Source organism: Vanessa tameamea, chromosome 16, assembly GCF_037043105.1.
Source record: "Vanessa tameamea isolate UH-Manoa-2023 chromosome 16, ilVanTame1 primary haplotype, whole genome shotgun sequence".
Taxonomy (NCBI): domain Eukaryota; kingdom Metazoa; phylum Arthropoda; class Insecta; order Lepidoptera; family Nymphalidae; genus Vanessa; species Vanessa tameamea.
This window is the reverse complement of record NC_087324.1, coordinates 10206227-10234226: the sequence shown is the minus strand read 5'-3', so window position 1 is coordinate 10234226 and position 28000 is coordinate 10206227. Positions and strand designations below refer to the sequence as shown.

The 28000-nt window shown below is 30.7% G+C and overlaps 3 protein-coding genes across 4 annotated transcripts in view; 2 read left to right on the top strand and 1 right to left on the bottom strand.

Annotated features, from left to right (window-relative positions):
- Positions 1 to 1117: 1117 nt before the first annotated feature.
- LOC113395572 (uncharacterized) lies at positions 1118 to 4634 on the bottom strand. Its single transcript, XM_026633191.2, has 7 exons — positions 4500 to 4634; positions 4268 to 4395; positions 3633 to 3858; positions 2895 to 3047; positions 2615 to 2805; positions 1965 to 2033; positions 1118 to 1414 (listed from the first exon to the last, which is right to left on the bottom strand). The coding sequence occupies exons 1-7, from the start codon at positions 4533 to 4535 to the stop codon at positions 1159 to 1161; spliced, it is 1059 nt and encodes a 352-aa protein (XP_026488976.2). The 5' UTR covers positions 4536 to 4634; the 3' UTR covers positions 1118 to 1158.
- A 5054-nt stretch (positions 4635 to 9688) lies between these two features.
- Positions 9689 to 15125, top strand: LOC113395477 (activating transcription factor 7-interacting protein 1). Of its 2 annotated transcripts, none has more exons than XM_026633065.2 (4): positions 9689 to 9839; positions 11645 to 12960; positions 13274 to 14254; positions 14391 to 15125. In XM_026633065.2, exons 2-4 carry the CDS (start codon positions 11691 to 11693, stop codon positions 14849 to 14851), a joined length of 2712 nt encoding a protein of 903 aa, XP_026488850.2. In that variant the 5' UTR covers positions 9689 to 9839; positions 11645 to 11690; the 3' UTR covers positions 14852 to 15125. The 2 variants fall into 2 exon arrangements, with proteins under 2 accessions (XP_026488850.2, XP_026488866.2); XM_026633081.2 differs by lacking the exon at positions 9689 to 9839 and adding an exon at positions 10298 to 10389.
- Positions 15126 to 15812: 687 nt separating this feature from the next.
- The window catches only part of LOC113395501 (probable E3 ubiquitin-protein ligase RNF144A), a 135200-nt gene continuing 123012 nt past the window's right edge, over positions 15813 to 28000 (top strand). The window contains exons 1-2 of the mRNA XM_026633091.2: positions 15813 to 16291; positions 27476 to 27516. The gene's annotated coding sequence lies outside the window, so the exon portion shown is untranslated. The remainder of the gene's footprint in view (positions 16292 to 27475; positions 27517 to 28000) is intronic.

Genomic DNA, 28000 nt, shown 5'->3' with positions numbered 1-28000 from the left:
AAACCAGGTCCACCATAATGATTGAGTTCAAATGTTGCCAACATTTTTGTTTATTTGTATTCAAAACAGATTAGTATATTTTAGTATAAAGCGTAAAGAAAAGCATGTAATTATAAGGTCCTAACTTATGTTTATGTTGTATAAGAAAGGTCTTACAATTGCTAAAACTCTTGTTATAAATCAAATATGAACTTTGAAAGTTCTGTCAAAATAAAAAAAAAGCTACTTGTTATATCATTTTAATCTATATTCTGATCAAATCAAATCAAAGTAATTTTATTCAAGTAAACTTCACAATGAAGCGTTTTTGAATCGTCGATATTAAAATACTACCACCGTTTCGGAAAGTAGCCTCCAGCGAGAAGAAACGGCAAGAAACTCGTATAGTTGCTCTTTTTTTAAATAAACAGCTAATATTATAAATAGTTCGGATAGCTCTTTTCTGATCCAATTAAAGAAGGAATAAAGATAAACAAATCATAGAATTATATATGCCACGCGATTTGCTAATACTTCAGCTATATTGTGCATAAGAGCCGAGATGGCCCAGTGGTAAGGACGCGTGCATCTTAATCGATGATTTCGGGTTCAAACCCAGGCATCACAAAATTTTCATGTGCATAATTTGTGTTTATAATTAATCTCGTGCTCGGCGGTGAAAGAAAACATCGTGAAGAAATCTGCGTGAGACTAATTTCAACGAAATTCTGCCACATGTGTATTCCACCAAACCGCATTGGAGCAGCGTGGAATATGCTCCAAAACTTCTCCTCAAAGGGAGACGAGGCCTTAGCCCAGCAGTGGGAAATTTACAGGCTGGTAATGTAATGTATGTTACATTTTTTGTGCATAAATATTAGTTCTTGACTATTATATTAAAGATATATTTATAATACAACATTATACTGCTTAAATATTTATATCCTATTTAATTTTACTTTCAAACTTTCCATAAGAGTTTCGTTGTAAATCCATAAGGAATAAAATAAATTATTCAAGAATCTTTACCAATTATATTGCGTCAAATCGATGTCAAATGTCGTTTTTTGGATTCTGTCTTCTTGTGGTTGGAATGGACTATATGTATATATTTTAGTAAAAAGGGAAATAAGAAAACTTATGTATTACAAACTAATTTTATTAACATTAATAACTGAATTATTCGCCACGTTTTAACAGTTTAGTTATACTATCTTTATTCAAATAAACACAAATATCCATAAAAGTAAGCGCCAACAACAAACAGTGGCCCAGCATATCTTTTCTTAAATCTTTTTGATTTCTAAACATCGTAACTAGATTTTCAGGAACATTAACGTGAGAGGTGGTTTTGTCTTGATTCGCTTCTTGCAGTAAATTTTCAACAGTCTGCTCAGTTGAAACGTGTTCATTACCAACTAATGTGCCATATAACCTAAAATAATTAAAAACATATTTAGTAAATAATTATCTGTATATAATTAGCACAATTAAAAAAAAGGTTTTTTCTTTTAATTTAAGTCTATTGTTGACTATTTATAAAATTGTTTAAATAACTACAATTGTTTATGACAAGTTAGAAAAGTGTTTCATTAGAACGGACGACTGACAATTCGGTATTATAGCGCTATCTAGTTTGTCACATAATAAACAGGCTTTTATTTGTTTTAATAGATGGCGCGTTTGACACTCTTGTTGCTGTAGTATCTAATTATGAGGTCCTGGGTTCAAAAACCAGGTTGGGCTCATAAAAATGTATTGGGTTTTTCTATAGAAAAATTCTCAATAACAGCCCGGAGTCTGAAAGTTGAAAGTGTACACTCCCATGCCTCAGAAAGCACGGATTATGAGAGTGCCAGGTTCACTCTCACAATCCATCAAAATGTTTGCGCACACACTTTGTTGATCTTCCTTGAGACTGGAAGCCGTGGTCGAAATTGGTCAGGACGACATCATCATTTAGAACCACAAATATCCTTACTTACCTATATGGAAGAGTCGGTCTCAGGAAATAGACTTTCTGTGTAAAATCTTGAGATGTTTCTTCACTACTGCTGAAAAAAAGATATTACTTTAGTATTATGAATTTTGTGATAACATAGTATATCTTAACCGAGCAAACATTTGACTTAGCCTCCTCATACTTTCCTAAAATTGATGAAAGCAATTTATTTAGCTTTGCTACTTCAGTTGTAGTTTTCTTTTCTTATATTGACCATAGTTATTTTATGCACACAATGATTTTTTTTATTTTCAAGATAAGATAATAATCAATTTAGTTGTAGATTTGACTTTATAAATTTGTATCTATTTAGTTAAGACCTTAAAATGTCCCATGATCCCAATAGTAGGATACTAATTAACAAACAGACACACTGTTCAACATATCTCACAAACAGTTCTTAAACAATACATTATAATTAAGCATAATAGAATGCTTGCACTAAGTTACTTATAGCCTATATAGTTTTAGCTTAAAACATTTCCAATATTCAAAATCAAATTTATTTTGTCATCTCAATTCAAAATAACAGTTGTTCATATAAATCTTTACTGTTCCTGCCATTGGAATAGGATATAGATGAATTTACCATTAATTTATATTATATATGATGACTTCAGTGTTAATACATACCTACTTAATTTAACATCATTACTCTTAGCATTGATGAGTGCAACAATCATTGCTACAAGTTGTGCTTTCTGTAAATTGACACCCAGAACTTTTGGATTATTTGGATCACTTCCAGATGCTCGCAGACTTGTTGCCTCTGCCTTCATTACATATACATCGGCAACTGGAAGAGTCTTGGTTATATCCCAGGCCTTAAAAATAATTACAAAACCATCAAGTAAATATAAAGAAAATCAAAGTGAGTTCTGTAATTAAAAAAAATAAATACATATATACTCACAATATCCAGTATGTCTGTAATTTGTAACTTCTTAGCATTTGGATATTCAATGTTGTAATATTGCCATTCATTTACTTCATACTTTTCTCTATCTATCAGAACCCAACAAACTGAATTGACAGCTATGTACACTGCTAACACAGATTTGCAAGACTACAGACAATGATGAAAAAAATATTAATCAAGTTTTTATCTACATATGTATATTATAAACAGGCAAAGACAAAACAGTTTAGTACCATTTTCTCAACTGTTTTTTCTTTAAGTTTTTTTAACAAGCTTCAGTTTCTAATCAATAGAAGAAAAATGGAAAAAAAATGATTAAAACAGACTGATAGTATATTATCTTAAAGAATTTACATGTAATTAACGGGATTGAGTAATATAAAGATGATAATTTTTTTGTTATATTTGGCAGCACAATTAACTTTTAAATATTAGGCACTCATAAAGGATTTTGACCACCTCAGATCCAAAGGTCCGAGGGTTTAAATCCCAGGTCAAACCAATAAATGAAAGCTGTTTGTTCTGCACGTGAAATCCAGCTGGGTGATGGGATTTGCTAATCCATCGAATTATGGACATAAGTGAGATCATCAGCACAACAACATCATCACCAAAAAGCCTTAGGCCTGGTGCAACAAATTCTTAGGTTGTGATGGACAACTGGAACTACAGGACAATTTAAAAAACAATCAATGAGCAATATTTAATATTTTAAAAATATCTTTTCAATACCTGTCTTTTACGTTCACTTAAAGATGGTTGAAGTATTTGTCCTTTAATCTTTTTACTTATGTTATTGTTTTCTTTCTTTGGTCCATCTAATATACTATTACATAACTTCATAGCCAGTTTCTCTGTGAAGGTATCTACAGTTTTTATATCTGATATTGTTTGTATCTGACCATTCTTCCCAAGCCAATCTGAAAGTTTTTTTAACCTTACTTTACTTATTTCGTACCTGAAATACAAAAAAAGTGTAATTTAAAAATTACCACCACTTATGCACTGTTAATTTCACACTCAAGACTTTTAAATATTTGTAACAGACATAAACCATTTAGCAGGAAGGTTTGTATTTTAGAATTTATTAATAAGTTTTTTTTAAGATCAGGCAAAAGGAATCCTTCTTTTTTGTTTTGGACCAAATGTTTTTAAAGCCTTTTCTCTGAACTGGTTATTCCTCGCCTTGATTATAACTATCTACCTATCTACACTACTCGTGTGTTGAGTAAAAAGATCCCATTATAAACAATATCGACTTTATTATTTGTTGACAATTCGCTTCAGAATATAATTTATATCGAACGTTAAAAAAAACGATATAAACGTTTTTTTGATGTACATTATATCGATACTTTTTAACTAACCTGGACAAGGAAATAATATCCTCATTTATAACCTGCAATATTTTCTCTTTTTGAGAATCAGTAAACTTCTTTTCAAAGTCATTGCTGTAAAACCGCTGCACTAATGGATTTATTCGACATCGTGGAATCTAAAAAACAAAGATTTATAAATTTTTATAGTACTTATAAAATACTTACATGCATTTTAATAATCTAACCTAAGTTATGCATAATAACGAAGTATTTATAGTACCATTAAATATGTTCTATAATTTAAAACACCAATCATTTTTCATCTATCTTCTCTAGAACTTTACTATATAGAGTTTATCTCTCAATTTAATTTAAAAAGCTCATTGTTTACATTTGAATTAATGTCAAACAAAGAAATGTCATACTTCAAAGTAAATTATTGACATTTGTCAAATGATAACCAAATTATAGATTTATACAGTAACTATTTTTAATTAATATTTGTTTATATTTAAGCACTTAATGTTATTAATTAATATGTTAATAAATTATAGATAGAAAATTTAGTTTCTGAGATTGACACACGTTACCATTAACTTATATGAATATGTCGTCACAGATCGATTTAGAATTGGTTTATGTGCTTCAAAATTTATGGATTTATTGTGCAGTAATTTGGAAATTTCCTTCTGCCACATGCCATAGTCGAAGATCGTGTCCGAAATTCGGCGCTCCCGGTTTCCTTGTCCTCTGGTTTCTTTTTTTTCAAGTTCGACTGACGTTGTAGTGAAGGATATTTTGGAGACTAAGACAGCTAGGAGTGGTTTGTTTTGCTTGATGAAGTCTTTCCGTGAGATACGGATTGCCAGAGCCTATGGAATTAACCCCGAGCTAGAATAACAGACGGACTGCTCCCGTCCCAGTGTACCTCAGATATGAACCGTGCACGACTGCTTGCTGCTTCTGAAAAGGAGTCAGGCTACTGACTTCAGTCTTTCCTTTCCAAAAATCTAAGGGAAGCACTTGATCGGGCAACGAAACTTATCCCCATATGCCTTCGTTTAGGTTTAAAGAAGTGCGAGTCTGACTTAGGTCCCTGTGGAACCGGTATGTCATTACGGACACAATGGACTCAGCTGTCGCTGGCCGAGCATATCACCATGGATAACTTAACGATAAATTCCATCGTGCCTTGGCCACAGCATCGATCCCTGCCACTTTAGAACCAAACGGTTTATACAGAAATGATGGCAATACCTGATGGAGCAACAATAGTACCATGTTCGATGGGACATGTCCTTGTGTGGGATGCAACTTGACATAGACGCACTGGCAGTATCTCATATCCAGAGCACGTCCCGTAAAGCCATTGCTGCCGCTGAAACTGCCCAAATATTCAAACACCGCAAATAATAATACAAATAAATTTACGGGGCTGGGTTTTGCAAAATAAGTTCCTTGGTCGTCAGATATACAAAAAAATAATAAAAGACCTTTCTAAGAAACTGTCCACACTTCTAGCGACCTTCGAGCTGGAGCTTACCTTGTTAGCTCAAAGAAGAAGCCCTGCGGTTCAGAGAAGTAATAGCGCCAGAGTCCTGGATACAATGGCACAGGACAATCTTTTGTATGGCGTGTTTTTATATTATATCATGCCTGTATGGTTATTTATTATTTAATTTATTATTACTATTATTTCTATACAGTAATACAATAATTATATACAGTAATTTACGTTTATAATAAAAATACAATAAACAATACAAGTTGCTGTCGAAATCAAAATAAAATATAAATAAACAGTTTTGTGGATTTTGATATTTCGATAATACAAACCTGTTATGTATTTCAATAGGTACCTAACTATTGTATATATGATTGGATATTGTCTAAAAATTTACGACAATAGGCTAAAAATTCACTTTCTCCGTTTTCATAAAGATGTATCCACCTAAGCCTATACCACAAGCCTGGTCCTTTATGACTGCAATAAAACATACTAAAAAAAACCTGGACTTTCGTTCTTAGCTTTGATTATCCGCGGGTGAAAATATGCGCAGTACGCAAGGCTACTGCTACGTCCTCTATACGATATATGTAGCACTACTTACTTAAGCTTGATCTTAAATGTCATAATAGTATAAATAAATAAAGACAGATGGCGTTACGTGAGTTCTTATGTTATTAATAGCAAATGTCAAATGAATTAATGATTTTTATATCCACAATTCCTAATTTCAATCCGACCCCATTGTAATATTAAGTAATTCCTATTTTTGAAAACCCGTTTTGTTATTTCAATAATGAAACCACCATCTATAAAAGATCATCCTTCTCGTCGCCATCGATTTTGACATGTAGAATAGATAATTAGTCAATGTACCTATTAGTATTTTCTAAAATTGCAAACCAATTGCAATGTGTTCTACTTTTTACAATCTACTTTAATGATTCACTTGTCTCGAATACTATTGACGATAGCTGGATTCTGTCAACTGTTACTGCAACTAATAATTTTGTTAAGAAACGCCACTTACACAAAGAATTAGAGACAAAGAAGAGAAGTAGCAATATATAGAAGTAAGTAGAACAAACAAATAATTGCTGGTTTATATTCGAATAGAGCGAGAGGTTCATATCGCTGATCTACTCTAGCTCATGAAACAAGCGACGACAAAATGGCGAATTTTGCCAAGCGCGCCGAAGCCCGAAACGGCGCACGACTGTACATTCGATCACCCTCACTCCTTCGAGATACTTCGATCGAGGTTTTCAGATGAATATTCTGGCTTCTTCTGAACTTCAAGAATACAGGATTCTACACATGCTGACCTTTCTAGTCTTCCGCGTCTTGGTAAGCGCTAATCATTGTGATCTTTTTATTTCAGGACTTTGGAGTATTCAACCTTAGCTGTTACTATTTTGCTGTTGATACGGTACAAAATTGTCTACAAGTCTACCCACTTTGTTTAGTTATTTTGCCTTTGGATGCCCTAGATCTTCAAAATTTATGATTTTGGTCCAAATTTTAATGGTCTAACTGTTAATCAAATGACTACGACATTATTTTAGTCATTTAAACGGATTACTTTAATTATTTAAAAAAAAAATACCAATATTTGCAATAATCTGACAATCTTTAGGAACAGTTTATTGACCTGAGAATTAGCTCAAATGTCATATTGTTTTATTTGGCTTGTTATATGTTTTCTATTTTAAAAGGTTCTTGAAAAATATTGACTATTTCCAATATTTTATGACAGGTTGTCATTATCACATGTCACAACCTATATAACCTAACGAGTTAACAACAATCGACGTTCCTATATCTGACTCTCGAAACGAAAGTGCGGCAACGTCGCATTTGGTCTCCAACTCGGTAAAGGCGATGTTGCTGGGGCAAGTGGCATATGATTACGTGCCCGGTTGGTCACACACAATTTTATTGTGCTGTGCCAATAAAGATGGAGAATTTCCTTATGAAAATGGACAATATCATCTAAAAATGCAAACTATATTTTGTGCATCTGTTTCTAGTACATTTTGATATAAGTGATACCCGATTCATTGATAGGTACTAAAAATATTGAATCATTGTCCACCATATCCAAGATGTCTTGTTTGCCGAATTCAATTTATTCGTGTATTTATCGAAAACTCGTCTTTTTTATACTAAGATGTAATAGTAGGTATCAACTAGTATTAGTTCTTAATACCTAGACATGGTTATATTATATATACATAATTCATAAATATTCGGCATTTAATGTAGGCACATATATAATATGTACTTAGAAAATATAAGTCGTCGTTTAACTATGAATATTAAATTGACTCACTATGACTAATAAGCTTAAAATAATTAATATTTATATTATCTACTTTAGCTACACTGCATACCTACTGTAATTTATTTGAGTAGATTTTAGCGAAAAAAGCTTAACCTTCATTACATCACCCGCCATTTTGATTTCTAGTGAGCTAAGTCTACGTACGTACAATGACGTATTTTGTTCCTTCCCTTTCTCTCGTGCCAATTTTTTTAATGCCTTTTTATTAGTTAATGTAATTATTTTATTCGATTTTTTTAATATCTACCATCAATTTTCATTATTCTATGGCCCTAAAATATTATTAGCATTAATATAAAAATATTCCAAATTCAAATAAATACAAAAAAAAAGGGTTTGAACAAAGGTTTTCCGTCTTCTTTTTGATAACTCTGACTACTTCTCTTTAAGACTGAAACATTAATGATGCTTTTCAGTGCTGCATTACACTTTGATTTAATTTAAACGCAGTACTAAAATGCGGCGATGTATCACATCCGTATTGTTAGTGTAATTGAAGACACTACTATATGGTAACCTTTTTTTTTACATATTTATTAAATATTATTAGTTGCCATTCTATATCGCGTTAAAATCGTTTGTGCGAAGAAAACATCAGGCTTTGTTCTTTTCGTAAAGACTCCGTCTAGAGGGCAGAGGCAAATATGTCTATCTCCTTATACTTGATTGAATGTTGGTATTGCAACATTTATCTTATCTACATTTTTAAACACAATGATTTTGTAGCTCTTCCAGTATTGTAATTATTCTTGATCGGTTAATTCAGTATTTTTTTCATTTTCGCTTCATTTTGCATTTACATTTTTTCGTCATGACGTAGGTGAAGCAGAATGTTCCAAGTCATATCTGCAATCATCAATAAGTATGATATATCCTGTTTATAGGTAGCTATTTGAGTTACTCTTGGTAGACATTATTATAATTTAAATCAATTTGTTTTCAATTAATCGTTATTATGAACCTTAATTTGATAGCAGATAAAATATGTCTATTTTTGTGATGACGATCGCATCTGACCTGACTAGGTGGAGCCTCGGCAGCGATCGGCTTTGTTCGTTCACTTTCGGATACGAGTCAGGCAGCCCACACGACACGACGTGCGCTGTTCTGTGCAGAACGGCAACGCCGCATGATCTTAATAAATTATAAAACTAATAACTTATATACTTATTTTTGTGTAAATATATACACAATTTTAATTGAATAGCTATTTCTTTATTTAATATACGTACGTTCTGTAGATTAAAACCAAAAAATAACACAATAGACCGTTTTTTTAGTATGTAAAATAAATATAAAATTTTGTAAAAAATTATTTATAAATAATCATAGAGATTACATTGTTAAAATAGTAGAATACAAGAGAATGAGATCACGGTAATATGTGAATGTAGATATCACCTGAGGTAGCCGCTTAGTGGTTATAACATAGAGTAGTTTACACGCCAAATACGTCAATTTGAGCTACGTAATCGACCATTCGTTGGCTCTTTCTGTTATGTTGGAGAACGCTATGAGTGTCTCGCTTCCGTAGAGATTATGATATTTACGAACGCTAGCACCGTTGCCTCTATACTATCTTTGCACTGTATTTATTAGTTCCTAGTCTCGCCACGAGTTGTGTCGCCACATTGTCGGCCGCCATTTTCTTCTCTCTCCTTCTGCTCGTTAGTGCCGTTCAAGTCGCGATTCAGTGCGCTTGTATTTCGCGAATATCGAATCTTCTTGTTCGTTCTTCTTTTTTCTGGATTCTCTGTTTTACTTAATAGGTGGGTGATTGTAAGAATATATTATTGTTGTTATATAACTAACAGTGAAAGAAATATTATATTATTTATATTTCTTTTTTACATTCATGTTTATATTAAATTATATTTTTTATAATTCATAAAAAAAAAAAAATTTTTTTACTAAATTTGTTTAACTATCAGTTTTTATTACAAATTTGGAATGAAATATTAATTTTATAATTTGAATTTTAAAAACAAAATATCAATTTTGTTAAATTAAAAAAAAACGAATTTTATGTTTAGTAAACCGACTGAAACTTTTTGTTAAATAGCGGTTTTTTTATCAATTTATTATTTGTTATTTAATTTTGTTCGTATCTTCCACTTTTGTTATGAGACCGTACCGGTCTTGTGTGGAATAGACCTTGTTTTTTATGCCTGTTGTCTCTTTCACTCATGCTAATTTTTATCTTGTGAATATGAAATGCCAAGCTCTATCAGTTACGTTGCCGAAAGATTGACGATCAGAATACAGCTGTAGACTAGTGGATACGGAATTTATTCTTGTACTCGCTGCATTTTCTGCCAGGTGGCCGCCATCTTGATTTTGATAAAGACATACTAATATGGATTTTTAATACGATTTTATTATGTAAATCAATCTAGATTTTTTATTAGTTATCTTTACAAGGATTTAAATATTGATATAATTTTTTCCACAACTTTGACTTTAGTATTCCTAGGACCGAAATATAAAGTATATGTTATTATAAATAATTAGGTACTCTCTTTGAGTGTGAAATTTGTCGTAAACCGATTATGATAAATATGTTAATATCCTAAGAAGCTAAATTAGTAAGTTAGGTTAGGTAATATGAACATATCAGAGATACTTTTGATGTCGATTGTTTTATTGTTATGCATTATTATACGAGTTGTCCGTACGTTTTGTTTAAAAAAAGCAACATCTTTGGTGTTTTTTTTAGACTATGACGGAAGAAACGGTATAAATTTAGTTTTATAAATATTCACGGCGCCGCGAAGTTTGACTTTCATTGCACATATCGTCTATTATGTATCTGTATTCTGTATTTTATAATGTGTTTGCAGATAAAGTAATCTAAAAACTAAAAGTTAGTTTAAAAATTTATATATTTTTTTTATTTCTGTAATCGGACTTGTGTTTTATTGTATATATAATCTATATAAATTACTAAGAACGTGTAATGCATTGAACAACATTCGCATCGATCGGTGCCTTGCGTTTAAAATTTAATATTATTTTTTTTGTAATTTCTTCTATTGTTATTGTTACTCGTGAAATATTTTATAAATAATTTTTTATTGAAATAGTATATACATCTCTTACTGTATATGTATTATTAATTTGATAAATAATATTATCGCCACCCCTATCGTCTATAGATTACTACTGCAACTGAATTTATTAAAGTGAATGCCTTTGCTCAAATCGAGATTAGACATTTAAAAAGTCAACAACGTTAAACGTTTGATGTTTAACAAATGTTAAACGTTATAAAATTCTAATTCAAAAGTTTGAGATTAGGTACAATAAAAAAGGCCACACAGACAGTTTATATATGTATAAGCTTATGTAGGTACAGATGAAGTCTAAGTTAGTATTGTAAATTACTAATTAAATAATAACTTCACACAAATTACCAATTACAAAAAAACTATGATTATGAAAATATTAGTGTCTGGGATAGAAAGTGTCAGTATTTTTTTACATACTTTGTCTGTTTTAGCAACACTATAATAACCTTCAATAAAAGTATATAAATATTTAGATTTTTAATAATTATATTTTGTTCTCATTTCAGAATATACGGATAATTTGCACAATTAAGTGTTGGGAAATGCTGAACAATGCAATTAATTTTAAACACTAAAACAGATATAGACATTCAAAGGAAGATGTCAGCAATTGAACAGGAATCCTTAGATGAAAAATTTAGTAACAAGACCATAGCAGAAAAAGTAGGTGATGAAATTCCCAATATAAATGAAGATTGTGTTAAGGAAAATATTGTGGAAGAGTTAAACGAAAATGAAGATTTTAAAACCAATGAAGACACAATTAATGATAGTAAAAATATTTCTAGCGAATGCCTTAATGATTCAAGTAAAAATGATTGTATTGAAAATACTAGTGCCACTGATTTGTCTGAGGAATGTTGTAAACAAAAACAAGATGATGATATAATCTCTAATATTATAATAGAAGATGAAGAGCCAGAAAATAGTGACAGTGTTATGGTGAAACATGACAAAGAGAAAGAGACTGATCTACAATTAAGTGAAGAGGAATGTAATAATGTTAATGGAAAGAATCAGGAGGAGGAGGAAAATATAACAAGTAATAACACAGAGAATATAGCAGAGGAAGTGGACACGGGATTGGAAGAAACCAATGATGACCTTGTTCCAAATGAAAAGGAGTCAGATAACAATAAAGAAGTAAAAGATGATACAGTCTTAAATGGAGAAGTAATCAGTATTTCAGATGAGAAAGAGGAAGAATGTATTACATTGTCAGAACAGGAAGTAACCGGTGAAGAGGAAAAATCAAATACATCATCAAATGAAGAAAGTAATAATATCACTACCCAACTTACAGATAATGAGTCTGATGATGAACACAGCAATCATGACTGTATTTCACAAGATGATATCATTGATGTCCCAGACCTAACTTCTGATTCATCTAGTGTTATACCCACTACAGAAAATAATGAAGTAGAATCTAAGGAAATGCTTAAGAATACAAAGGATACAAATGTAAATAATGATAAGGCTAATGAACAGGAAGAAATAGAAAATAAAAACACCAATAACAATATTAAAAGTACAAAAAAGCTTTCACTTATATGTAAATTGTCAAACACTTTAGATATATTGTCGGATGAAGAGGAAGAAACTATAGAAAAAGAATCTCAAAATAAATTACCGAGTCCTGATGAAAAACAATGTATTAATATAGAAGATGATGATGATATCATGTTGATTGATGAAGAAATGAATGTTAAGGATGAAAAGAACAATCCAGAAAAAGCAGTTGAAACCAAAATTGATGTAAAAGAATCTGATGAGAAACTTAATACAGATGAATTGCATACAGAACCTATAGAAAATAAAGGTAATACGTTATTTATATTTTTATAATTAAGTATACTTCTCAATTTATTAAATACTAGTTGTTGACGTGGCTTCGCTCGCGTTATAGGAGTTGGATGTCTGGTCTTGGACATAAAAAAGAAGCCTATGTCCTTCCTGGGGGTTTAGGCTTACTTCAGACCAAATTTATTCAAATTTGCTTATTGAGCCGATATTGATAAAACCACTGGGTTTGGCCGTGAATAAGTAACAGACAGACAGAGTTACACTTACGATTTTGAGATTTTGTAATAGTAAATTTCATAGTGATACTTATAAGTACTTTTTTTTTACAGAAACATTGAACGTAAATCAAGACAATGCAAATATTGCAGAGTCTGATTTAAATAAAACGAAAGAAGATGAGAAAACCTTAGAAAACAAACCAATACAAAAACCATTATTATCTGTTAATTTTCTTAAAACATGCAAAAAGAACTTGGCTGATATGACAAGAGATGAACTTGAAGAATTTTGTATATTAAAAATTGTAGAAAGTGTTGTAGATAGGAGTAATTTAAGTGAAATAAAAATGCAACTTAAAACATTGAGCCAAAATATTGAAGAATATAAGAAGAAAGCTATGCTGCTTACAAAGCAAAATAGAGATCTGCAAGTAGTTTTAAAATCTGTCCAAGAAGAACAGAAGAAAAAATCAGATGTTCCAATTACTCCACTTAAGATAACACGATCTGTTGGTATGCAGGTGTTTATGACAGATAAAATAGCTGTACGGAGAAAATCTGTATTATCGTCTAATGCTGCACAAAACAATGCAATTTGTAATAACACTACAAACAAAGTTAAGAACCAATTAAATCAAAGTCCTAAAACTCTTAAAACGCAAACAAATCCTAATAATACTCAACAAATTCCTGTGCCTAGACTAGTTCCAGCAGTGAATAATGCAAGCAATAACAAACTTCAGACACCTATCACAATTAATTCATCAAAATCTCCAGTGACTACCACATTACCTAATGGTATAAGGAATTCACCCCCAACACCGAAACCAGAAAAAAGACCTCATAGTAAAATGCAACAGGGCAACTCGGTAACAGTTGATTTAACAGATGATGAGCCACCTTCAAAAGTACTGCAAAGGAATGTGAATCCTCCAGTAAGATTAGTATCTCCACAAAACTTACTGGCTCCACAGAGACAACCATTTGGTACAAATATTAGTAGTCCCCGAAAAGTATATATTCCTATTAGTGGTTCACAAAATCAAGTTAGACCTGGTCAGACTATCATGCTCAAACCCATTGCACCTCAAGGTAAGAATTTTGTACATTAATGTATTTAGTATAGAATTATGAATATACTTTTATTATTAATTAATAAATATAAAGATCTGTAGTTTTATGTAGTGTTTTTAAAAACAAAAATTATCATTAAATTTTCTTCTCTTAGGCCCTCGACACAGAGTTCCGAATATTTTGCCAAAACCTAATCCAAATACGAATGCAGTGAGAATGACAAGAATAACAAGGCACCCTGCACCTTTACCAGACTCTATGAAGCAGTATCAACCTCCAAATTGGAAAGCTTTACCACCGGCACCAGAACTCAAATTGTCAAAAGTAGAAAATGGAATTGTAATATCATGGAAAATAGATGGGTATCAAGAAGAGAACCAAGAAGAAATAGCTAGTTATCAGTTATATGCTTATCAAGAAACATCATCACCCCCTAGCACAGCTTTATGGAAAAAAATTGGTGATGTCAAAGCTCTACCTTTGCCTATGGCATGTACATTGACTCAGTTTATGGCAGGATATAAATATTATTTTGCAGTTAGAGCTGTTGATATTAGATCACGGCTCGGACCTTTTAGTGCTCCAGGAAGTATACTTCTTTTAAATAAAATGTAAGACTGACAATTACCTTTTTATCATCTCTTTGCAATGTCATACATTGTAAACAGTTTTTGTAAATATTTGAATAATAGGTGTTTTAATTTATAAAACTGACTGTACTCTGGATTTCATTGGAATTCGAAATGTTTATGTTAGAATTAAATCTCTTTGTATTGTCACTAATGTAACCAACAGAAAATTTCTAGATAAAATAACTAGTTCTTGTTTTATCGTGGAGTTTGCTAGAAATAAGTAGCAAAATATCAAGAATAAAATTCATAGAGAAGAATTTGCGCTGTCTGATTTAAGTTCCGAGAAAAACATTATTTAAAAAAGTCTTGTAATTTTATATTACATCAACCAATAAACAATTCAAGTATAGTGCTTCATTATTAGAGAAAGCATTGGTTTACAATTTTACTTTTATCGTAGTAGATTTATTTGAATACTGCAAAAAAATCAAAAGAAAATACTAAATATTCTGATGGAGCCACAAACATGAAAAAATAAAAATCAAATCATCACTTCATTATTAAAAAATTACTTTTGAGAACAAAAGATTATTATTAAAACGGTAACCTATATATAGTTATGTCTATGGCCATGTGGTGACCACTTACAGTCAGGGCCACCCATTTGCCCGTCTGCCTACCAATTAAAAGAAAAAAAAATGTTATTAGCGTGGTCTACGGCGAACAGTAGATAATTAATAATAGTATGGCATGAGGTGGAATGGTAGTTAGTAATTCAAAAAAACTCATTATATTGAAATATACCAGTATTTTTATTATACTTCGTAACAATGAACTGTTATTGGCATTTTATCAATACGTAGCTTTATTTTATATGTAATATAATTTGGTTAAAACTTTATGGTATATTCATATATGGTAACCCTATAACTGTCAATTGTCAATTTGTCACTTCATGACAGTGATAGCAAATTTTTTTTGGTTGGTAAAATTGGTTTATGGCTTAGTTTCCAGTTGTCGATAGAATCGTGTTGTAGTTGTTTGCTTACTCGGGTCTGATTATAAAAGTACTTATTTCATCGAAAAGCGATGATATTAACAAAATAAAATAAATCCACTAATAACAAGCTTAATAAGCTTTTGTCTATTCTAGCTACATAAATAGTTAATATTTTGCTGTATACATTGTCGATAATTTGACGTCGATTGACATATTATCGTTTCGCAAGCAGTTTCCACGGAGGTGTTTTATTTGTGTTCGCTTATTGGAAAACATCCGCCAGGTGTAATATTTGTGATAATTGTGTAGTGTTTGTGATTTTAGAGAAATTCTTTCCTTTTACTGCCGATTCTCGTAAGTCGCGGAGGCTCTTGTGTTATAATTGTGAAAGTAAATTGTGGGGTATTGAATGTTGTTTGCTATTCTTACGTCGTGTGAAAAATGCTAGGACGTCGATTGTGCCACAACAATACTTCCATGAAGGTATGCTACCGTAAAATAAGTATAATTTATTCCATCACGATAATATGAATGGAGAATGCTTCAATTAATGGTAGAAATATCTTACATATATTTAGTAACTGCAATAATTAACGAATTATTTGGTTATTTTTCAATACATAAGTATGCTTATTAGCCCAAAAAAAAGAAAAAAAATAGAAATACATTTTTACCAAATAGTTAAACTAGTAGTAGATTTATGCATATTTTATTCAAGTGACCATACATGTTTTGTTAAAATTCATAAATACTAATCTTGACTTTGATGATTCAATGACCTTGCTTTAGAAACACATAATAAAAATTCTTAATAAATAATGTAGTTCAAATGGATTTTAATAATATACAAAACTTAATCAACTTAGAAAGTATCTTATGACTATTTAACAAAGTTATATAAGATGTAAATAGAAAGATTTATGTTGCGAGTTATCTTGGTAGATAATGCCATCAGTGCTATCAGTGACATTGTACTTTATCTAGAAAGACCATGATTTGCATAATTATAAATTATATTTGATGTGAGTTGGAAAAATTCCCTTCCAGTTAATTTTATTTCTGTCAAGAAGAAAGCTGTAACAAAATTTAAACATATACCATAAATACAATAAAATAAAATTAGTCTTTTGTGGTTATTAGAAGTAAAACTTGTTTAAATTTAATGATATTTCAAATCAGTTAATATTAACTCCAAACTCTAACCAATTACCATTTTTAAAGTAAACACAGAGCCACAGTACGGACATTAAGGACATATCATAAAGATATATAGAAGCTGTATATAATTTGAAATAAAACTTTAATTTAATGCCCTCTACGTCACATTATATACAGGGTTAATGGTAATTCAACGTATTCCCGTTAGGAGGTAACAGGGGCGACTATTTGCGATAATTTTAACCCCCATATGCATGATGCAAAAGTGAACCATTTTTGAGTTCTCGCGTTTTTTTAGATTTTTTCAAAATAAATCAAAAATGCAACTTCAAAAATTTATTAAAAAAAAAGTATCAATTAAAATCTATTTTTTTCTTCTGATTTATAAAAACGATTAAAAACTGGATATTTTTCAATATTTAAACAATAATTATCGGTCCAAATTTAAAAATGCGAGAAGGAAAACGATATTATTTCCATATTTTTTTTCCTCAAATATGCCTGAAAAACAAAAAAAAATAATTATGAAACTCGTTCTGCAGATTATTTTAAAAACATAATCGTTTACTTAGTTTTCCGAAAATGTATAAAAACTAGGAATTTATTTCAAAGCAACCGATATGAAATGATCAGAAAGGACGCTGGTGAAAATTCGTATTCGAACATGACCGAATTCGTACTATAGGTCGCTCTTTAAAATTCCCACAAAATTGATTTAAAATAATAACCAATGTAAAAAAATTACTTATTTACTTAACTTACTTACTTAATACAAATTTAAAATAAAATTTAGATACATAAACAGTTCAGTGGCTAAGTTACAATCAAGATATTTTGTATTATCATTAAAATTATTAAAGGATTAAAATCCTGTCTTATCATTTTAATCCTGTGCACGTTATTTACGAAGAGGATGCTGAAAGAAGGGTTGCTTTAGATTCATGCTTAATGAGGATTTAGAAGATGCATCTTTTTTGAAAAAAATCCTCTGGACCGACGAATTCAAATTTGATCAAGATGATATTACTAACTACCACAATAAACATTATTGGAGTGAAAAAGTGGACAAAAATCCTAATAAAAAGAGGCCAAAAGGGTCACAACGCCATTTTTCGGTCAATGTCTGGATGGCTATAATTGACGACAATTTAATCGGACCATATTTTTTACCAACCAATCTAAATACTGCAAAATTGTTTGTCCTCCTCGAAGACGTACCTTTGGCTACTAGGCAAAATATGATATACCAGCAAGATGGATATCTTGGATGGATTGGATGGCTTGATAGCCATTTTCCTAATCGTTGGATAGGCCGAAGGGGACCCATCCCGTGGCCCGCGAGGAGTCCGGACTTAACGCCGGTTGATTTCTATATTTGGGGTCACATGAAATCCTTAGTTTATGACGTCTCGCCTGTGTCATCCTCGGAAGAAATCAAAATAAGAATTATGAACGCTTCAAATACAATGCGGAATAATTTGACTAGTTCGGTAGTTAGGTCACAACTTAGAAAAATAATGTGACTTTGCGTTCGCAATAGGGGAAGTCACTTCTAGCAAGAACTAGGATAAATTACAAAATATCTTAATTGTAACTTAGCTACTGAACTGTTTATGTATCTAAATTTTATTTTAAATTTGTATTAAGTAAGTAAGTTAAGTAAATAAGTAATTTTTTTTACATTGGTTATTATTTTAAATCAATTTTGTGGGAATTTTAAAGAGCGACCTATAGTACGAATTCGGTCATGTTCGAATACGAATTTCCACCAGCGTCCTTTCTGATCATTTCATTTCGGTTGCTTTGAAATAAATTCCTAGTTTTTATACATTTTCGGAAAACTAAGTAAACGATTATGTTTTTAAAATAATCTGCAGAACAAGTTTCATAATGTTTTTTTTTGTTTTTCAGGCATATTTGAGGGAAAAAAATAAAAAATATATTGAAATAAAATCGTTTTCATTATCAAAAGTTTAAATAAGTTTTATTGCAATTATAATAAACTCAGACATTTAATATAGTTATATTTGTTTTATTTGTAATATTTTGGATTTGATTTTGCAGTAGTTTTTGCTGTCGCAAATAAAGCAGGTTATGCAAATGTTTCTTGAAAAGTTTCAGGAACCAAAATAATAAGAGTTTAGTATATTCTTGTCGCACATATGAGGTCTCGTAAAGTGTTCAGTCGGTCTAATGTATTGCTCCTCTGTTGTTACACAAGCTTACAACATATGAGTTCAATTATAAAATGTAGCCAACAGTCATGATGTTGAAATAATTGAATAAAAACCTGATAGAGTTTTAAGATAATAGGTAGTATCTTCTGTAAAATTCTCTGTAAAAATGGGTTCTTCTTTTTTATAACTTTTAGAATATGTACCATAAATTGATTTTATAACAACAATTGTCTCGTATATCAATCTCCACATCACTGCGGCACTTATTATTTTTTTTATATTTCTGTCTAATGCTCAAACAAAAATATTATATTTTTGTATCATTGATAAATTGAGTTTTAGATAACAATAAAAGTTGTATTCTTATAACCTTTTTAAATTTATGCAATAATTAAATCCTTATTTTAAAGTTACAATAGATTTGTTAATAACAAAAAAATAATTTAAAAAAATAGAACATAATTATTTGTATTTTATAATCGTAATATATCTTCGGAAAAAAAACGACTTTCATAATAATCGCTGACACTATTTATTGTTTAATTTGAAGTCGATAAGAATTAATAAATATATATAGGTATATATATTTTTTTATTAAAACAAGAGTAGTATAAAAAGATATAATTTCGAATTATATATTTTTTTTTTCTTTTAAAACTCGTCGAAGAAACCAGGACTTCGAATAAGGGTACGAAGCAGTCGTTCCACCGGTTACCATCGATAACTTTCACATATTCGCTCCTTACAACTTTCGCCGTTCGCTAAACGCGTCCAACGGAAGCACATCCAAAGCCGCTATATAAATACATTATTGATTTTACGTACAATATAAGCCCTTCTTAAAATCATATTTTATTGCTTTAATGTATTAAATATTTGTTACATTTATAGTTCGTTTACTTTTACTACGCTAAATTGTGTATAGGTACAAAATGAAAAAAAAAACATAAATATTAAATATACGTGTTAAAAAATTAATTTCATTTAAATTAAAATGTTTTGTATTGAAATGTACGAATTGTATTGTTGCTTTGTTTAAGATTTCTAATGAAAATAGTTATGAAAAAAACTTCCTTTTAGATAAACAATTATTATTAATAGAATATTAGTAGAACCCATTTTGAAAAAATGTGTATAGTCGTTGTTATTTTCTGGATTTTTAAATATAAATATATTAAGACATGATAATTATGATTTATTGGTTGTGTGATAATGTAAATATACATCTGTAATAGTACAATTAAGTTACAATATGATTTCGTAATTTAATCTCAGCGGGACAACAAGCGTTCTTATAAAAGAGAATGACAAAAATACCTTTCATTGTCATGTTTTCTTTCACCACAAAACACAAAATTAAATTAAAAGTTAAACAAACTCAGAAGTTTTCAATTTAAACACGCGATTTGAGTTTTATATATTTTGCGTGAACTTTAACATTTTTATTAATTACTAGCTATCCGTCCTGGCTTTGCACGGGTAGAATATACATGAAACGTTTATATTGAAGAACAAACATAAAGAAGAATTCTATTGTTTCATGGGACCATCTTCTACGTACTCGGAACAGCTGATCATAGTTTCACCTCAATCGGATGAGTTGTTTAGGAAGGCAGATAATTAATATAAAACAATTCAATTCAATTCTTAGTTTAATGGCTTTTAGTTGTGCCACAGGGCACAGATTATTTCGCCAATGAATATAAAATATTCCTATTTATATAGATAGATGGAAAAAGATTTTAATCAATTGTCTTGAACACGTCATAAATATATAACGTCATTTCAATGATAATGCGTTTAATCTTAGTCTGATAAGTTATCGCTCGACCTTGTCACGTTTCAAACTAAATTGTAATGGGTGCAAAACAAAAACCAAACAATTTCTTAAGACTGTAGCTTTATTTGATATCACGGATGAAGTCATTCGATAAGATCCTAAGAAAAGGTTACGTATTCGTCGATTGTTTAGACTATCAAAAGTGTTTTCTTTAGAGGTAAATATGTATATGGAATTATAATTTATAAACGAAATTATTTTAAATAAAATTGACTGTTAATTTTGTAATCGTATGTAATGCGTGTCGTATGGTATTTGACGATTACGTTAGACTGACTGTATACCCATATACTTAAGACACTTTATTCTTTGTCCTTCGTTCTATTTTTTTTTTTTAATTTGTTTTAATTTATAGTAAATTTATTTACATTGATTACTGTCTATCACTTACTAGTTTTTAAATGAAGTACATATGTATGTAAGTTTTTAATTTTTGTTGAATATAAATTGAAGTTTTTTTAAGGAGAAATAAAATGTTAATGTTTTAATAAAAAACCCTCTGTCCATATTAGCATAATTTGATCAAAATAATAGTACCTGCCTTGCGGTTATGGCGGCCAATCTCTCGGCTGATTAGGAGATATTTTACACAGGTTCATTTTCTACATCCGCGAGGGTGACTCTCAAATAAACAACATGACAAAGTTTTTCATTTGCTAAGCTGCTACTGGGATAGCCTTGACGGAAAAACCGATTATTTTTTCACTGCCCCGACCGGCTACGAATACAAATGTGAGTTATGAATAATAATTTTATTTTGAATTGTGCGGCTTATAAATGCAAATTTGCATAATTTAAACTGCCAAAGTAATATTTACACCGTCGCAGTTCAGTCATTTTGTATAAAATATTTACAAATTGTACATACAAACCTTCCTCGTTGATCGCTCTTTCTATTAGTGAAAACAGCATCGAAATCCGTTGAGTGGTTTAGTTTTGTTTTAAACTATTTATAGATTTATTTAACCAGAAACTGCTTCATAGAATAGATTAACAAATTGTCTAATTTATTTCCTAGTTATGTTGAACTTCAGTGGTATGTAGGTTAAAATTTATTTATATGATTTCGTATCGGTCATTGCCTCCTTGTTTTGTTTATAATTGCAATGTTTTATTAAATTATCTTGTACACAGTACACACACACACACTTTCAAACTACAATAAACCATTTTTTTTAAATACCTTATATCGTATATAAAGTAATTATTCGAATATTATTAATGAGAATCATTGTTTATTTCCAGGGTTTTTGTATGGTAAACTATGAAGTTTTGGGTTGGAATTATTTGGGCAGTATTTTGTATTACTCAGTGCTGGTTTGACTGATATGAGTCAGTGTACCAGCGATACACAACATCTTAGATCTCGTTGGGGGCGTAGAGACAATGTATGATGTGTTTTTTATTTTTTATAGTAAAAAGTTAAAAGCAATAAAGTGTTTATGGGCATAGGTTACATTCGGATTGTCCAGTTACGTCTAATTACCTTCGGATCGAAATATGAAAATTTGTATTTAGACTGAGTTTGATGTGTTAAGGATAATTGATAATGCTTTTTAAAAAGATATCCCACTAAATTCAGGATGAAGGTTTGTCTTTAAGTTCTTCTTTTTCGTTTGTAAAAAATTTGGAAATCGATGTTCAGGCTTCTGTCTATGAGTTTAGCTTTTAAGTAAGTATGTCGTTACTGCGGTTTAAAAAAATCAATGTTTCCGATAGAATATCCCATCTAGTAAAGGACTAGTCCTAAAACGCTGTTTTGATGTTTGTACTTCAATAGCATTCAGAATTTCTACGAATTATTTCATTTTTCTTCAATTTAATTTCAAAAATACCAACTTTAAATAATTTCATCTGTAAATTTATAGTTTAAAACATATTTAAGTCTAAGTTCTTATTTAATTAATAGAATAGATACAATAAAGTATTTTAATTGGACGATAATTACAATTAAATGAAGCTATTAATTAATGAAATAGTTAAGCATAATTTATACATTTTTGAAATACCATCTATTATAGTTTTTATTTTGGTATTATAATGTAAAAGGTTAACACCCTTTTAATTTCCCACAAGTGGGCAATGGCCTGTTATGATAAGGAAAAAAGTATTATAAATTAAATCCACGAACGTTTTCGATATGATGCAGATTGAAGGATACATAAAAAATGTACATGGTCCTTCGTAGAGCTGTAATGAATTGCAAATATTTTAAGCAAAGTTGTTCGAATTTTAACCAACGACCTTCGTTTTAAATTTATCTGTTCAATCAACTGTGCCACAGATTACATTATAAATGTATATAATATACCTATAATCATTTCAGCATTTTAAGTTGAAACATTCGCATGTCCTTTTTTTTTATTTTATTTTTTTACGAAAGACTGAATGACAGTTAAAAGCAAGCTTCGTTCCTGTTATTAAATATTTTACATAATGCACTTACCAGCACGTAATGTATTGGTTAAAACTGGTAAAATATTTAGAATTGCGCTTCATATAAGAAAATTGAAACGGAACATGGTCCAGGAGAGCGAAAGAATTGTTGTATTGTTATAAACAATATTTATTAAGCCGGCGGAGTAACCACCCTGCTCAAGTTCAACAATAATTGTAATTGTTCATTGTAAATACATCGCTATTTATACAAAATTCAAATAATAATTAATGTTGGTAGACCGTAGATGTAAAAATCATATCACGAAATTAAATAACATTGAAACAAAAATTTTAATCAACTTATCTTAAATAAATATAAGGTTCTAAATATAAATTCTAAATTATATACGCGTTGGTCGTAACGATGAGTTTAACAAAATATACTGATAGGTGGTGAATAGGTCCCGTCCAACCGAGATAGTATCATGTCGATGCAAATTGACTTTACCTCTAAATAATAATGGAATGAAAGTGCGTCCGTAATAAAAAATATATATTGCTCAATTAGCGCTCAATGGTTCGTTAATTTACCGCCAAATTAATTCAGTAGAGACTTTTATGTTCGTAAATTTACTAACTGGAGTCCAAAATATTCAAGCTAATTTTTATATCAATTAATTCAAGATACAAATTATGTAGCTGTACGAAAGTAGAATTTATATCTTGACGACGTAAAGCCGATAGTCGTTAGTGGCGTCCTCTATTGTCGTGTTAGGTTACTATCGGATTATGAGTGTGAGGGACACAGCTGTTCGCTATGATATCACCTGTGTTGTTAGTCCTGACTAGTCTCGCCATGATATTCGGTGAAATCGGTGAGGGCATGCTGAAAGTATATCCGTTTCCGTTAGATTCTGGCCTTTTCATATTGGGTATACTATTCCGCGTGTTTTCGGCAAAGTAGAATAGAGCTTTGTTCTTTTTTCCTACGTCATAGGGGAAATCTTCGAAAGATAACCAGGCCCTGTGGGAATCGGATTATGCAAGATTTTTACTTAGCGAAACCCTGCGATGGCTGTCTTCGACGCGAATCGGATTTGACGCGAAATATTCTTACAAACAAAAAAGATTTATGTACTATGTAAATTTATTTACTGAATGTTTATTGTATTTACAAAATTCTCTCTAACCATTCGTATTTGCTATCGTTTATTACACAAGAGGAATACAATTATTGGAAAATGTTGTTTTCTTTCTGATTCGCGCAATCATACATACTTCTTCAAAATATAAAACTAATTGAGATTACAAACAGAAATAAATAATGTTACATATTCATATTAAAATTTTATAATTAAATACGTTTCCTATGCCTCGTTTATAAGATCGTGCGTATATTTATGTCTTGGAATGTATTTACAACTAAAATACCACATTCCAGAATTCTAGTATGTTTATGTTTTATTTTTGCCAGCGTTCGCTACGAAAGCGGCCGGACCGGTAGTTTTCACTCCGACTACATATTGACGTAATTAACTATATCATATAAAAAATACTAAGTACGTACAAAAAATAAAACACACACCATAAAGTTTTTTCTTGGTGGTTGTGCTTTGTGCAAGACCGGCTGGGTAGGTACCACCCAATCATCAGATATTCTGCCGCCAAACAGCAATACTTAGTATTGTTCTGTTCCGTTTTGCAGGGTGAGTGAGCCAGTGTAACTATACGCACAAGGCACATAACATCTTAGCTCACAAGGTTGGTTACGCATTGGTGTGATGTAATGGTTATTATTTCTTACAGCGTCAATGTCTTTGGGCGATGGTGACCATCAGGTGGCCCCTTTGCCCGTTCGCCTACCTATTACCTACATTAAAAAAGGTTAATTCATTGTTTAAGAAATCGTCAATGATATTATTAAAACATATTTAATCGTCTTATCATTTCAACACGCTGTAAATGTTGAATTATTTAGTATCGCAGCTTTTCTCAATATGCTATCAACGAGCAATGCCATTGAACTAACAAATTCATAAACATAATTTACTGTGACCTCGTAAAGGACGTAGATATAAAGCTGGATATATTAACTATATAGGATTATTTATAAGGGGTTTCTAGAAGCAAACGTTTATTAATTTTGTTTTCCAAAGGCTATTTTTAGCGCTCATCGATACAATACATTTGTGTCACATCCATATGGGTAACGATCTCGGTAAAAGATTTATTTTTTTGCTGTCAACGTTTCGTTCCAGTGAATAGTTTAATTAAGTGCGAAGATTGGACTATTACAAAGATTTACTCGCTAGTCTCATTTGGCGGTCAGTTGGTAATGGCTGATGAATTCGTAAGACTACCAAAATAACCTAAATTCAAACAGAGTTTGTTAATCTTAAGACTTTTATACATAAGTGTTCATCAACATGGAATTTTGGTGCCCTACCAGTTATTCTACTACGAAATAGCGGCAGGTAATGCTGTATTTTAGTTTGAAAAGGGTCCGAATCACATACATGTTTACATACAGGCCATGAAGACATGGTATAAGTCGGATAAGTTTATAAAAAGAGCACTATCACAATCGCAGATAAAAATGTGTTCCTTGCAAAATTTGACATATGTATATGAATGACATCACTAAAACTTCGCTTCGTCATATGAGATAGATAGATAGATAGATAGGTACAGTACTAAAAGAGGCAATGAAACATGTCAGATATATTAGATTATCACCTGTCGAAATTAATTTATTAAGTAATTAGTCGTTTGGTAGGGTTGGGAGTCTAAGTAGTCTATTAGTTATATAGAAGAATATAGTGGGAACGACTATAATCAAATATAAAACTGTATTAATAACATTTATTTAAATCAATTATACTTCAAGTTCTGAAACGCTGATAATAACACATTAATTTGAATTTTCATTGGTCGGTCGGAGCCGATGACGTGATAGGCGACCAATGAACCTTATGCTTTTTGCTACTTTTTTATTATTAGGAGGTAGAATAAAATAGAATCATAATTTATGTTAATTATTTCCATTTCAGATTAATCTTTTCAACTCTTTTTAGATCGTTTTCCTAAGAAGCGCCTACTAGTCAGTAGACAACGTTGAATCTTCCGAGAAGATTCAATAAGAAATAAAAAATAAATGTATAAAAAACACTGAGTAGTTACACTGTTATACAAATTATAAAATAACATATATATTTATTATATGCTATGTAATGTATACACATTGACATTACACAGGTTAAGTAATAAAAAACCTGACTTGTGTTGTCTTATGGGGAAATACGTTCTTTTTATATATTTGGGTTTTCCATTGGTCCTAATTTTATAAGCATATGTATATGTAGATAAAATCGTTAAGCATATCAATTGAAGCGATTAATATAAGAATAATATAATGGTTTGGCTTCATAAAAACTTAATAATCCATCACGTGAACATAGCCGAAGGTCGTATGTCTAAATCCGTGCCAACAACACCGGGTGCATTTCATGTGCTTAATTAATGGCTTCTATCCTATATGCGGTAAACGAAAACATTGTGGATTGTCTGCATGTGTTGAAAATTGTGTCAGGGCAAATAGGCCATTTGATAGCCCCTCTAGGTAGGTACCACTCGTATATTTTACCGCGAAGCAGCAATTATTAGTATTATTTTGTTCCAGTTTGAAGGGTGAGTAAGCCAGTGTAACGACAAATCTCAAAGGACCTCTACCTCTACCATACCTCTTAGTTAGCCAATATTTCTTTGTACTCACTTCCCAGATACAAATATACCTGCATATATCCTCCCAAACTGGTAGGTAGCTATATAAATAAATGCATATTTTAAAATACACTTTCTTGTCAGCTAGCGTGAAAAACAAAACAATTACATCAATGACTAATAGGAATAAGTACATCATTATATATACAATCTTTTATTTTAGATTTATTTATTGATTGATCGAACTTATCGTCGCTATCGATATGGACAATGATTTACCTTTACAGTACAAAACGAAATTTTTAAGTCACGTTTTGTTATCAGTCTTTTTTTTAAAAGAAACATGGCTTTAACAATATTAATCATGTGTCTAATTATCATTTTTACTTACAGGAGGATGAACCAGCGGCGTTTCAGGACATCACTTCATAATGGTATGCTTCTGAACTATTAATAGGTATTAAATATTTATCGTAAATATTATTGATGAGATATTAAATAGGGTTTCTACTATGTGTATTATTTAGAAAGTAAATTGAATCTTAAATGAAATATTTGTGAGGATATATTCTCTGATCTCGCGATCGTAAGAAACCTTAGCAAATGACAGGCCAAAAGTTTATCATCAGGAAATTCCGTCTAGTTATAATAATAATTATTAATTTGAAACATTTATGTAGATATGATGACGCGGTATAAAGTGTTATAAGCTCGATTACCTATTGTAACGCGTAGACATGCTATACATTAGAATAGCGATCTAAACTCAGAATTGCTTGTGTAAGTCCCAGTGCAATGCTTGAAGTTTACTGGGACTTTGTGCAAGCCCGTCTGGGTATGGCCTATTATATATTCTATCACCAAGCAGGAATGTTTAGTATTGTTGTGTTCCAGTCTGAAGGGTGAGTCAGCTAACTA

Coding starts and splice junctions, on each gene's coding strand:
- LOC113395572 (XM_026633191.2), bottom strand. CDS start 4,535: ATGATTGGTGTTTTAAATTATAGAACATATTTAATG. Junction 3,859..4,267: donor GATATTATTTCCTTGTCCAG/GTTAGTTAAAAA, acceptor TTTGTATTTCAG/GTACGAAATAAGTAAAGTAA. Junction 3,048..3,632: donor TAAGTGAACGTAAAAGACAG/GTATTGAAAAGA, acceptor CATTGTCTGTAG/TCTTGCAAATCTGTGTTAGC.
- LOC113395477 (XM_026633065.2), top strand. CDS start 11,691: ATGCAATTAATTTTAAACACTAAAACAGATATAGACATTCAAAGGAAG. Junction 12,961..13,273: donor AGAACCTATAGAAAATAAAG/GTAATACGTTAT, acceptor TTTTTTTTACAG/AAACATTGAACGTAAATCAA. Junction 14,255..14,390: donor CAAACCCATTGCACCTCAAG/GTAAGAATTTTG, acceptor TTCTTCTCTTAG/GCCCTCGACACAGAGTTCCG.